This window comes from Monopterus albus, unplaced genomic scaffold (assembly GCF_001952655.1).
Source record: "Monopterus albus unplaced genomic scaffold, M_albus_1.0 scaffold4.1, whole genome shotgun sequence".
Lineage (NCBI taxonomy): Eukaryota > Metazoa > Chordata > Actinopteri > Synbranchiformes > Synbranchidae > Monopterus > Monopterus albus.
The window spans coordinates 567,411-581,285 of NW_018127884.1; the positions used below are offsets into that span (position 1 = coordinate 567,411).

Consider the following 13,875-nt stretch of genomic DNA (forward strand, 5'->3'; position numbering starts at 1 on the left):
GTTGGTTTATCCAGGCTATGTTAATATATGTTACCAGTATGGTTTGCTTATAGGATTTTTACCTGATGAAGGACTGAGAACCAAAATGTTGTATACGTGTTTGACAGTGTGCAGGATTTCTGCTATAGTGTTTTAGGCTTTTCCAGTAAGACGTACAATTTATCAACCTTGATATTGATCCTTGGTGTGTGTGTATGTGTATTTATGTCATTATACCAGGTTTAATATTGATTTTGTTACACCGTAGATAATCAGATGAAGTGGTATGATGGCACAAATGTCCAGTATTCCAACTGGGCAAAAGGCAGACCGAGTGTAAATGGACCGTTTTTGGCTGGTCTCACCATTAAAGGCACCTGGCTCATCGTTCCAAGTCAGAATTTATTCCCAGAATTCAAAGAAGTCACTATTGTGGCCTGCAAGCTGGACAACGGTGGGTGTGTCACACTTCACATTACAATATATTTTTCTCTCTCCGCCACTGTTGTTATAATTACTGAAAATATATCATGCTTGAAATGTCTTATATGTTTTTAATCCTCCTCTCCCAAGAAAACAAACAGGAATACAGCCAGTCACCCAGGGATTTTCAGCATTATGGCAATTTAACTTATGAGCTTGTGACCCGAAAGCTGAATTGGTACCAGGCTCTGGAAGAGTGTGGTCAGCGTGGAGGCCACCTGGCAAGTGTCCATGACATCCAGCACAGTGCACATGTGAACCTCATTGTCAAGCTAGACGGCTTCCCGCTCTGGATTGGCCTGTCGAATCAGGATGTAAGAATTTTGCTTAGCCTAAATCTGATCACAAATATTTTTAAGTTAATTACAATTGAGATTAACACACTGCGACTGCATCCCATAGATTTCTTTCACATGGCGGTGACTCATCTCTCATCTTTGCTCAGCATTTCATTTCCACTGCTAACAAGATGGACTAACAACATGAGTCTCTCTCTCTCCATGCAGGTCAGTGGTTCAACCTATGAATGGTCTGATGGAACGAGATTTGACTACAACCACACCATCTCTGACTCAAATGAGGGCTCCAGCTCAAACAAACGGGCCAGCTGTGTTTTTGTAAACCCTGCTGGAGCCTGGGTGAGAACTGACTGCAATTTGCCAGTAGACGGTGCCATCTGCTACACTACCACCATCACCACCACTTCCCAAAGTAAGACACCCATGGTTTGGGGATTTTGGGGGCAAACCCAGCATCACTGAATTCCTATGGCAAAATTGTACTACTCTGTAAAAGTGATGTAACTACCCCATGACTTTGTGTTGGAATGGCTTTGGCCATCGCCCATTTTGTTTCTGTATTGTTCTAAATCAGGAGCCAGACTGCATGCTGCCCCAGAGGCCAATCACTGCCCTCAGAACAGCGGTGTGTCCAAGTGGGTGCAGCATCAGGATCACTGTTACGCCTTCGACATGAGCTTCTACAACTACAAAGTCTACAGCATGGAGCAGGCCAAAAGCATGTGTCAGCGCATGGGTGAGTTGTTGTTGTTGTTGTTGTATTCATCTGAAGCAACTACAGTCCCCTAATTGTTTTCTTTTCTTTCTCCTGACAGATGCTCAGATGTTGACCATAAAAACCAAAGAGGAGAATGATTTTGTGTTAAAGTACATGTCCGATGATCCTCTCATCACCAGGCGTGTATGGCTCGGCATGGACTTCGACACTAAAGGTAAACCCCATAGATAAATCCAAGTTAGTTGGTTCTAATTTAAACTGAGTAAAACGGGTATTAAAATGTCCGTTGATTAATTTCCGAGTGAAAATGTTTACATGACATAAACAAAGGAAGAAATTAAAAAAAAACAACAGACCATACCTGACATATCTTAGCTTGATTGACTCAGGGAACTCGTGACTGAAACACCAAATGTTCTTTAGTAGCATGTATCCATGACTGGGATCTTCTACTGATTGTTGTTTTTTTTTTAAGCCACACAACCAACATTTTTATATTTGCAAGGGATCAGATGATTTTGCATGATGTGAAAGGCATTGTCTGTAGCACTTCATTGTCTTTTGGTTTATGCCTGTTCCTTTACTGTTTGGCTCAGTCTCACTGGTGGCGCAATTTGTTTTGTGAGACTGATTATCATTCTTAACCCCCCTCCCCCCATCTCCCCGTTCTTCTTCTCAGGTAAGCCTATATCCTGGCACGATGGCTCAGCTCTGGTTTATTCTAACTTGAAGAATGAGGCCACTGGGCAGCAGTCAGAGCCACTCTGTGCCGTCATGATGGTAGGAGATGAAGGAATCTGGAATGTTGTCAGCTGCGAGACTAGCCACAGCCGTGTTGTCTGCAAAACTGAAGCAAGTGAGTATCACAACTGCACAGAAGGAATAGTTTAACATTATGGAGTGTACACTTATTTTACTGTAGTTGACACGATGGACACCACTCTCATATCAGTACAGTAAAGTACAGTGGGGTGGGGGGTAGTAGCTGACTAAAGTTACAGAAGCAAGCTTGTGACTGAAAGGTCACTGGCTCAGTTCTCAGACCGGCAGGATGGTGGTTGTGTCGGGCAGCTTCCCCGTGCGAATGTGATCAGAGTGTTCCTGAATAAGGCGGCCTATCAGTGAACCTGCCCTGAAATAAATAAAGGTTAAAAAATGTTGATGGAGCTCTCGGCTGGTTAGCTTGACTTGGTTAGCACAAAGACTGAAAATTCACAGAAGCCACTAGCTTGGGTCTGTCTGAAGATAAAAAGTTGCCATGTGAGCAGTAGAGACTACTGGACGTTGTTGAACATGGCCAAGAAATAGTCTGGTTTACACTCAAGTTTTTGTGGAGACTAAACTAACAGTAATACTAATTAACACATACAGTATTACTGTTTTAAAGGTGCTGGTCTGTGGATTTAGTTACCTTTTGACTTAAACCAAGGCTAGCCGTGTCCACAAAAGCAAAGCTAAGTGACTGCTGGCTGCAACTTCATATGTACTGTACAGATGCGAGAGTGATATCAGTCTTCTCATTTAACTCTTGGCAAGAGATCAAACAAGCTTATTTGTAAAATTCATCTCAGCACCTAATTTCCACCATTTCAAAAGTTAAATAACTTTGTCAGCAGTAGTGGTTTTGCATATTATAGCCCAGATAAATATTCTTTATATTACTTGGTCTTACACAAAGCATTTTAACTCGGATAAAAGCCGAATAAACTCAAACACGATCACGCATGATCTTGTTCGGTAAAACTGCCTGTGTGATGACTGGCCAACATTACTTATCATCCTCAGGGTCATCCGGCTCTCATGTGGCGCTGGGTCTCTTCATCGTGGTCCTCCTTGTTCTCCTTCTAATTGTCGCCTTCATCATCTATAAGAGGAAAAGACCCCACTTCTCTACTACTGTTCGCTACAAGCGGACCTATGATGAATCAGACACCACTAGTATGATAACAGATGCTGAGTGAGCTTGCATAAGGAATCAACCTCAGGGAGTATTGAGGTGCATGCCTTGTGTGCATTTTAGTATTTTTCAGAAAGAGCAGGTGCAGCCTTCCCCTTTTTTAAATTATTTATTTATCCTGCTCAAGCCAGAAACCTAGAACCACGTGTAAATTCAGTTTCTTAATTTGGGTTACTTTAGATCCCTTGGTTATACCTAATGTAAATACTTTGGCTGATTTTGTTTGGTGAATGTTGAGAGTTTTTTTAAATGTGTTTTGGGGGTTTTGAGATTGTAAAAAGATTTTTAGTTGTTATACAGAAATATGCAACCTGATAAAATCTGTCTTGCACTTACATTCAGTCTTAAATGGTTAATTTGCACTGATGTATGAGTGACTCCAAACCACCAGAAACAAAATGTGCAGTTGCTTTAATGTACTATACCATTTATACAAATGGTTCCAAATTCATTTTTCAGCCTCAGACTCTTTGATTTCCACATGGTGAATGAAATCAGTACATTAATAGACTTTTCAAAGACAGTTCACCTGAAATACAGTGAAACTTTCTTCTTTTTGGACTGTATTTATGAGAAACCTTGCTGTTGAGTTCTCATAGAAGTAGTTGTACATTGTTTTTTGGGACTGAGCTCCACATTATTGGCATGAGTTCATATCTTTCAAACTTCAGCAAATCACTATTAAAGCTATCTAAACTGAGACATTGTGCTCAGGTCAAGCAAATGCAAACTTTTTAGATGGACTGTGCCTTGTAGAAAAATTTGTCATGGATGAAACTCACTGATTGTGCCTTTTAACATCACTACTTCAGAAGGAATTGGAGTTCTAAAGCCACTGGATAGGGTTGCTTTATATGCATTTACTGACTCAGTTTACTCATTAATACCTACAAATATGTTTTGGTTTTCAACGTATCAATGAGGGAGAGGGAAACTGAAGATTTCATTCTGATTGGCTTTAAAAGTGTAGGACACAGTTCAAATGAATCAGACACCTGCTTCATAATTTTTGTAGATCTGATTTTACTATGCACTTAACTACTGAGCAAGAACGCACTTTAATATGTTGTGGAGCTACAGTTCCAATAATGCTTAAGCACAATGAGTTTTGAAGGGTTTTTAAAGATGTTGAGAATGCACTGGTGTTTGCTGTACATGCTTTGTAATTATGTGATGTTTGTTTTATAACAAGAACAAACCAAAGATCCGCTGACTTGTTTGAATGCCAAAGCCTGAGATTTTCTTTCAGTTTGTGGAACCGCCATGCTGCAGCTTGTTAACCCGTTTAAACCGAGTTGTAAAACAAATGTTAAGTCTGTTTCCCACCACTCCTAAACAGATCTGTCAACTCCAATAAGGTACACCTTCCTTTCAATAAAAATGTCTTGCCTCCAAAGACTTCTTCAATCTTCAGTCTTGGCTGTAATAAGTGCTATGTAAGATAGTATTGTAAACTATCATTTTCTTTATATGTAGTTAGGCTTAAGCTTATTTCATTGTCTTTCAGCTCACTCTTTTTGTGTTATGACCTACAACTTCAGTGTGTGGTTCAGCCCCACTGCCCTCATCAGTATCATTTTCTAGTGGTTGCACTTACACATCATTATTCATTTAATATTTTGTTGGTGTTGATTGTTTTATTGGAAAAAAAAGAGCCCTTGTATCAGAATGGAACTGAAAAAATATGGATTGGCCCATCACTACTCCATGGGCTCAGCCATTAGAGTAGGTACTTTATTGATCCCATTATACTTGCACCTGTCTCAAATGAAGTCGCTTGATCTGTTGTTGCACTATAAGTGGCTGGAAAAATTGTTTTACCCCTTTAATTTTATAAAATCATGCTCAACATTTGGATTTTTTGACAAAAAAAAAAAAAAAGCCTAGCTTGAACCGTTTTTTTATTTTTGTCAAAAAAAAAAAAACTATTTGTCCATGATTGTTTATAAAATCAATAAAAGGATAAAACATCCAAGGGGTTGGACACTTTTTATAGATGCTGTATTTTATCCAAATTGCTGAACAAAGCAGACATGATGGCAAGTCACAAGTCTGAACCCCCACCCCCCCACCGCAAACAACTCTATACTGTACATGCAACATTAATAGAGCAATACAAAATGGTAAAGTAGACAAACGGTAGCTTGGAGTCAGTCTTTATTCCCAAAACTAAAAGCATGAAACTAGATTTGTACATACAACACATTTAAAACATTAATAATTAGCCAGCAGCACAATTTTTAACTCTCACTGTGAAACAAGGAAAAGACAACAAAGAAATCACTTTTTATATTCTCTTCTGGAAACATTCACTTACCATCACAACTTAAGTTGAACTCACTTCTCACGGTGCCTTATTTCAAAGCACTTGTGGTATAACGGTTAGAGACTTGCATTTTTATTAAAACATAAGTAAATAAAGTGCACTCATAGAAACAAATACAGTGCTGTTAAACTAAATATTGTATGCACTTGCTCATTTCAAGTTTGCATATCTGCAAAAGCCACCAGCAGCAAAGGCGAGATGTTCTCTGTGCTTGGCGTTTCTCACTGCTGTTACATTTCAAAGCATATGTGAAAACTGGATGAGCTGCTACATGGCATAGAGTAGCCCCATAACTTCAGTCCCTCGTTCCACTTTCACACAATTCGTACTCTTCTTCAAGATCGTCGTCCAGGTCAGAAAACTCAATAGAAGGTCTGTTGTCTTGAACCTCCTCATCACTTTCTCCATGGGGATCTGCAATCCAGAGACACAAGTCAGAAGCTATACCGATATAATGAAGACAAGTGACTGATCTATAGTATACTCCAATTCACAGAAAGCCAGCAGGTAAACATGGCATTTACAGATCAAAGTTCACGTGCACGAATTAGGACTGCCTTTCAACATATAGAGAAGCCACATACTTTCCAGATTGTCCATGTGGTCATGAAGAATTCTCACCAGGTTGAATAACTAGGTGAGAAAGGGAAGAATTGTCTCTCTTCAAAACTACCACAATTCAACATTATACATTTTTCAAATTATTAAAAAAAAAAAAAAAAAAATTTCAATGAAACATCTGGTTCAAGGATATACTGGCAAGACTAGAAAAAAGCAGGAACCCCAGTAATGTAACTTAACAATACAATAATTTTGGGAAAGACCATTTTAATCACTGTGCTGAATTAGCACTGAGTAAATCTAAGTGTTCTCACCCCGGCTCCATCGACAGCTCCCAAAACATCGGAGAACCTCTGCTCACAGAAATGTAGCAACACTACGAGATAGAGGCCACTGCTGATGAACTCGTCATATTCCGACTGTTTAAAAACAAAAAAAATATTTTGCATTTAGAATACACACAAATGCTCATCTTATTAAAATGATAGGTTCAGGGTTTTACCAAGTTTTACCCCCCCCCCCCCTTCTTTTTTTGTTTGTTTTAATATATAGTCTCATGGTCAGGGTCAGTGTGGAGAGTAGACAGATGACTTTATTAATCCCCAAGGGGAAATTCTGGAATAGTCAACATTACGATTAAGACCCTTTCTGTTCAGTATATTTAAAAAAACAAACATTAATGTAATGGACCAGTTAGGAGTACTGATAAAATACTGCAATGCTCCATCCAATCACATTGCTTCTCCAATATGGTTTCCGTTTATAGTTCAGTTAGTTATTTAACTTAAATCCACCATAACGAGTTAGTCAGCCTAAGAAAACTGAGGCCCTTCATTTTTGCTTTAAACACGTTCTGCACATTCTGAGACTGTCTTCCCTTACTCAAGACAATGACATGACTCACTTGCACATGCATCCTGTACAACTCCTGAATGTCAAAGTTGTCTATGTTCAGGCGTAGCTTCTCCTTGCAGAGCTCACATGTTGTGATAGCCTCAAGGTTTGTGCCTGAAAGAACAAGAAAAAAAAACAAAACAAAACACATACGAAACACACTTTGATGGATCCATGATGTTGGTGAAAGTCACAGCCACATCAGGGGTCTCTATTTACCTGAGCCGATTTTGGAACGGAGCCACCTCTTGATGCATTCCTGGTGGACATACTGCAGACTGCCTGCACAGCGGCAAGGCTGAATCAGGGGGTTGGACGCCGATTCCTCCCTCATTTGGCAGATTCGGCACAGGTCGCCTTCTTCCTCGTCAGAGTCCTCCAAAAGCAGTCTAGAGCAGGAAAAGAGGATGTTTAGCTCTCCAGCTGATAAATCCCAATTTCAAATCAAATCTATTTAGATAACACTTTAAAAACATCCAGTTGACCAAAGTACTTTACATGGCAGAATAACATCACATCAAATATCTAAAATAGAATGCATCAGGCCCTACAATTTCCTTTTTTGATTTATTGAATGTAAAATGCTGGACAAATTAACACCTGTTCTACAGTGTGAACAGTTTGTAACTAACTGAGCTAGCTTAACATGCCATGGTAAATACTTATGAACCAACAGTATTACTGTACATCAGTTTTTATATTTTATTGTCCTACTCCTAGTGTGATGCCAATTACCCAACTTATCTGAAAAATATGCAGTTTTCTTTATACATAACACAAAAAAAACAAGAAACAAAAGTAATAAGTGCATATTCTGTGGGAATCAAAACCCACTACCTCTCCTTGATCTTGCGCAGCTTCTCTTCATCCCTACTGAAAGTGGGCTTATCTTTCTGGTCCTCCAACTGGCTCCCAACACCGCTCAACAGACCCACAGGAACCGAAGTGTTCTCATATACTGCAACTCTGTGACGTGGTGAAAATTGGATGGACGCATCCTCGAGCTCAGGTAAGGTTTCGTTCTCAAGTTGATGTGGACGACCTGCTCCAAGGGCCTCTAGACCAACTGCTCCTTCCTCTTCTTCTTCCTCATCCTCATCATCATCTTCCTCCTCCTCCTCCTCCTCCTGTGATACTTTGTACTCCGGATCATCCCACCTTCTCAGGAAATGCTGTGGATGGCTGTAATCTTCTTGTGAGCCTGTAGCTGAGTGTGCACTCGTGTCCCTAGCATGTCTTCGGAGGCGAGAGAGGACGGGAGGGTAGAGGCCACGGAGGGAGGGAGAAAGCCAGGAGGCACTGCTGCCACCTCCGCTGCTGGTGTTATTTCTCCTGCTGGTGCCAGCCTCTCTCCACAATGGCATTCTTGTACGAGTCAGACCACCACTATGATAGCCATGGCTGCTGACATCCTGGCTAGGGGTGTGGCCTGCTCTAAGATTTCTCAGGCTACCCAAGGTTGTCTCTGACCTTCCAACATCAGGGTCCACATATGGCATCCTGGCTCCCTCGTCACTGTCCACAGACTCGCTGCTAGTAGATGGACTCTCATCGTCAAGGGAGCGAACACTGGAGGATCCACTAGAAGAGTCCTGGCTGGAGCACCGTGACAGGAAATGGGACAAAAGGCGTCGTGAGTTTTGACGATGCTGTGACTCTCTAACTTCAGGGTCTGGTCTTGGGTGTGTAGCCTCTGGTCTGGCCAGGTGAGCAGTATACCAAGGGGTACGGGAAGAGTAAGATGAGGCGCTATCTGAGGAGGATTCCAGATGTCCTGTTTGTTCCTGAGATGAGTGGCGAGTGGATGAGCCATTTGAGAAACAGGCTGTGGTTCTATTGCCAAAATCGTGCACCAGAGGAGATCGGTGGGAGGTAGAAGATGAGACGTGGCGATTTCGAGAGCTTTCTCTAGCAGAGGAGGAAGTGTAGGTAGTTTCTTTAGGCCGAGCTCCCTGTGCATACGTGGAGGCCACCCTGTCTGCCTGATCTGAAATGAGGGGGATGGAAGAGCAGTATGTGTAAGACCAACATATGTGTAGCAAAATACAGTATTTACACAGTACTCTGTGCACGTGTTTACAACACAAAATATGCCTACACAATGAGGAAGCCAGTGGTTGACTCCTAACTCTTCTTTCTCCTAAACCTGGGAGACTGGGCTCATTCTTTGTCTCCTGCTCTTTCCTGAACAACAGAGGTTTTGAGGATGAAGCCGATGACCGAGAGAGTAAACGGCATGAGCTCCATGATGAATCACGTGTGTCACTTTCTTTGTCACTAGTACCTGTGAAGAGGCAAACAAAACAAGCTGCTGTGAGGTTTACCCAGTTCATTTTCCAAATCAGATAAATATAGATGGGAATAGTTCCGTGTACCTCTGCTGAGCCCATTACTGGATCTTGTAACTGAGGTGCTGGAGTACAGTCCTCTGTTGCTGTATGACAGTTTGACCCTTTTAGAATCGCCATCATCATTGGCATTCAACAGAACTGAATGCAACCCCAGTCTCCCTTCAGAACCAATCTGGGAAAACAAAGGCAGATTGGGGGGGGGTTGTATTTCAATGACACAAATTATCAACTAATACATTTGACTAGGCTGTATTTTGCAGTTATAAATAACAAAAGAACTTCAATACCAGTTTGCTCCTGCTGCTTAAAGAGGATTCAGCTGACGGGTGATCATTAAATCTGTTTGAGGACGTCAGAGAAGTGGGCAACTTCCAAGTGGCAGCGTGACGGTCAGAGCTGCTGTAGTCTCTGGATGAGCTAACAAGATGAGCCTGCTTCAAAAAGAGAGAAGGCAAAACACGTAGCGTTAGCTAGTACCCAGGCCTGGCCAAAACTGTAACCAAGTTTAAGCAGCAAAACAGAAAGGGTTCAAGAAAATTGCTCAATTTAAAAATAAAATTAGCAAGACAGCAAAAGGCAGAGAAGAACACTGGAAGCTGATTCGAGCTGCACCGTTGACTGGCCTAACTGATCATTTTAAAGAAAAACTTAAATATCTTTCCAACTTCAAGTAAAATTTTATTTATACTGTTTAATATCACATCATAAATTTGCCTCAAATGATTTTTAATCTGTACAGCATACCACACCCTTGGATTGGATGCTTTTTGTCATGTGATAAAACTGAATATCTTTGAATTTTGGACTGTTTGTCAGACAAACCTTTGAGCACATCACCTTGGAAAACTGTAACTGTACCTGACATTTTTCATCACTTTAATCAGCAATGAAAATAATTGTTAGTTGTGACCCTAAACCTTATGTCAACATGAATATCAGGTTTTAAAGTATTCAAAAGGCTGTTTCAGAAATGTTTTGAGGAAGGACACGAGTTCAGCAGTTTGGTGCATTTTGCAACACTGAATGTTAATCTAACCGTGTACAGGAGAAAGGCGTTAACTTCCTCTGACACTTTTCTGTGCAACTGTTCATGAGACACTGTTGAAGAAAAACTACTACAGTTTTGCCTCTAAACACACTATTTAAGGGTCTCAGCACACACATAATAAACAAACTTATTGCAGGTTAATGGTGTTTGTACTTCAGATGGACTCTTCTAGAAAGAGTAGACGCAACCAGGCCAACAGTAACCCAATCTTTTGGGATGAGCAGTGAGACTGAAACACACACGTGTGCCAAGGAATCTAGGCTGCCCTATAAAAAGACCTAAGTGTCTGCTGTTGCACCACTGATAAACACAGTTAGCTACTGTAACCGAGTCCTCAGGGAACCTGTAAGAAAAAGGCTTCAATTCCCTCTCTGGAATACACTAAAAAGGCAGATGACAATCTCCAAGTGGAACAGAAGCAGAGATACAAAAGGTTGCCATGGACCTGCACCCAATAAGAGCAGGTGTTGTTCTTGAATGTTTATTCAACTTAACCTGTACTGTACTAAACAGAGAGGTGTTCCTGATTAGTTTAACCGCATCAGCATAACTGCAGTGGACAAAATAATAGTACCATCAGTGTAATACAATACAGTTCAACACTGGCTACATCTTCCAAAATGACCAACCAGTTGAATCACCTCTCTAAAAGCTGCCAATAAAAACTGATGATCATCACCTTCATTAAGGAAGGATTTACTGCAGGACTGTTTTATTAGACTGCATTACTTCCAGCTAGATGTACCTAATAAGCTGTGTGGTGGCATATACTACGTATGCTTATAACGGCTGAAGGCTGTGCTGTCAGCCTACCTGTTGGTCCAGGTCTGCCTTGTAAGTGGATGATGCCCTCGGGAAGCGGTCATTATTTAACACCCTCTCTCTACTGTGCCTCATACTGGGGCTCCGTGATGAGGACAAGACTGCTTGACTGGGTGTGTAGGACGACCTTGAGCCAGACAGACAAAAAGGAAGTCTGCGAGACCTGGAGTCCATCGCGGATTGCCTTAAACCTTGTGAGAAATGCAGCAGTGTTACTGTACAATAAACTGTAACATTATCTTAAACTGTAGTCTAATATAACCACACAGTTAAGCTGAGCTATCAGGAACTTAAATATATTAGAAGAAGAAGCTTTATTTTATTGTCATTGTAACATTGTGACATGTACAACAAAATTTTGTTTGGAGCCGAGGGCCCCGGGCCGCTGTGTGCATACGCGCTGCCCAAGGACACTTCGACATGTGGACTGCAGGCACCGAGATTCGAACCTTCAACCTTGGGAGATGACTGCTCTACCCACCACCCCACTGTCGCCCCATATTATACTGTATATGCATTGTTATTCCACACCCAGTGACAAAACCATACATGAAAGCTATCCCTTGCAGCACAGACTTTTCAAAAGGGCCTACATTTGCAAGGCTTGGTAGGGTAGCATTCAGGCAAGTCTCCTTTATGGATGACCACACGTGACATGGGCTGTAAACACAAACTTGCCACCATACAGCTTCCTGGATTTGGTTTAAAGTCACAGTGGCTATCTTTGGCACTGTGAACATGACACTACCAAGGAGCAAACCGCAGCATAGTGTGCTGGGTGTCCAAGTAAACAAGTTGCAAAATACCAAGATCATTTATTATTAAGCCACATTACTAAATCAAAGGTGTAGATTCTCACATTTTTCTTTAAGTGAAGTTTAAATTAAGGTATCAGAGCCAAATGTTCCAGTAAACCTGGACGTTTATGACAGTTTGAGTTACTTCCTGGTAGTAACAGATATAGCCAGGGACATTACCTATTGAGCTCTGGCTAAAATGTACAGTAAACTCTTTAAAAAACACAACAGAGCAAGACACTTGGGAAATCAATTTCTATTACACAGCAAACAGCTGTATGAAGTAAAGTCTTCACAGGAGAACGAAGTATAACAAATACACTAAAAACTGTTGTGTGTGTGGGTTAGGTTCTATGCAAACAAGCTGCATGTTTCCGGTCACAGGTACATCTGCCTAAAACAAATGCAGCCTGACAAAAACCCCGCAGTAAAGGTTAAGTTTGGACTTTCTGCTATTACTGAATATTGCTAAGAGGCACCGATTAAACCTTACGGTCATTTTGCAATGCTGATGAATTGTTTGTCATATACCGAGAAGTTGAATTTCGCCATTGACGTTAAACATTTGGTCTTGTGTTGTCGACGTGAGCCAACACTTTACCTCGACTGCTTCGTTTGCTAACGTTACTTGATGCCTTTAGATTTTTTTTTTTTTTTTTTTTTGCTCATCTATAATTTATTAACCGTGTTCTTGCCACCAAATCACCAACACATGGTAACAGTACCGTGGAGATTTAGAGTAACAATTAATACTGCAATTTGCATTACCTTAAACTTAGCATTTATTCCCATTATCGTTTCCTGATTCTCTGCAACTTAGCTTAACTTAGCTTAACGCTCGTGTTACCTTTCATATGCCACTACTTAACGTTAACCTGCGGTTAGCGTTACATTCAGCTATAACAACTTATGTTGGCCAATTTAATAAAACGCCGTTTTACGTGTTTAACATTAGAAACCTAGTTGTCATTAACTGCCTAACCGGCTTGTGGCCCGTTCAGATATGGTAACAGAATAGCTCTGCTGTTGTTTACCGACGATTCACCAGAGCGATCAACCCAGTTAGCTGCAAGCTAGCTGGCTAATGTTACACGCTGGCAGATGTTTGTTTTAGACAGTGTCACTACCCGAAGATCAAATTAACATAACTAAATCCATAAAGCAATGCACTGTCAACATCCTCACCTTTGATTGCACTCTTCCTTGTTTTAGCACAACAGGAGCGATAGCGCCTGCGTCTTCGTTGACTACTGTTGACACCGGAGGCCAAGTTTATTTAGCTACAGTGACCCGGTGGGAGTGGTTTACAAGATTACTTTCAGGTGATACATTGTCCCCGTGCTGCACATAATTCATCCGCGTTTCCTCAGAAAAGATTTGAGCCAACTAAATAAATACACCCCGAGAAGAATATAGATACATATTTATGCTTAATTTGTCACCACAAAAATTCCAGGCAAAGTCAAACAGCTCCTCCACGTGGCCCAGATAAAAAAGACCAATAGTAATAGTTTCATGTTTGTAAATGAACTGTGCCAGCTCAGTACTGCTGTACTGCTCTAGTACGGTTCTCTGGAATAACCTGACTACACCTGGGTCTACAGTCACTTCAGAAAGTATTCAGATCTATTTACTTTTTT

At 41.0% G+C, this 13,875-nt stretch overlaps 2 protein-coding genes across 3 annotated transcripts in view; one reads left to right on the forward strand and one right to left on the reverse strand.

Annotated features, from left to right (window-relative positions):
* The window catches only part of ly75 (lymphocyte antigen 75), a 32,917-nt gene extending 28,074 nt beyond the window's left edge, over positions 1-4,843 (forward strand). The window contains 7 exon segments of the mRNA XM_020605463.1: positions 248-433; positions 553-776; positions 969-1,173; positions 1,336-1,497; positions 1,577-1,693; positions 2,159-2,335; positions 3,265-4,843. Of these exon segments, the coding sequence (XP_020461119.1) occupies positions 248-433; positions 553-776; positions 969-1,173; positions 1,336-1,497; positions 1,577-1,693; positions 2,159-2,335; positions 3,265-3,440 (1,247 nt within the window). The 3' untranslated portion in view covers positions 3,441-4,843.
* Positions 4,844-5,710: 867 nt separating this feature from the next.
* marchf7 (membrane-associated ring finger (C3HC4) 7) lies at positions 5,711-13,663 on the reverse strand. Of its 2 annotated transcripts, none has more exons than XM_020607743.1 (11): positions 13,421-13,663; positions 11,430-11,629; positions 9,856-9,999; positions 9,593-9,740; positions 9,316-9,501; positions 8,055-9,204; positions 7,437-7,606; positions 7,228-7,331; positions 6,638-6,742; positions 6,347-6,395; positions 5,711-6,176 (listed from the first exon to the last, which is right to left on the reverse strand). In XM_020607743.1, the coding sequence occupies exons 2-11, from the start codon at positions 11,610-11,612 to the stop codon at positions 6,058-6,060; spliced, it is 2,358 nt and encodes a 785-aa protein (XP_020463399.1). In that variant the 5' UTR covers positions 11,613-11,629; positions 13,421-13,663; the 3' UTR covers positions 5,711-6,057. The 2 variants fall into 2 exon arrangements, with proteins under 2 accessions (XP_020463399.1, XP_020463394.1); XM_020607738.1 differs by having other exon boundaries at positions 9,856-10,002.
* Between the last annotated feature and the right edge of the window lie 212 nt (positions 13,664-13,875).

Bases quoted from the DNA above. Each gene is read 5' to 3' on its own strand.
- marchf7 (XM_020607738.1), bottom strand. From the start codon at position 11,612: ATGGACTCCAGGTCTCGCAGACTTCCTTTTTGTCTGTCTGGCTCAAGG. The intron at 7,607-8,054 runs GTAGTGGGTTTT...TTCCTGCTCTAG, and splicing joins CTGCGCAAGATCAAGGAGAG to ACTGCTTTTGGAGGACTCTG. The intron at 6,743-7,227 runs GTGAGTCATGTC...GTTTTTAAACAG, and splicing joins TGTACAGGATGCATGTGCAA to TCGGAATATGACGAGTTCAT.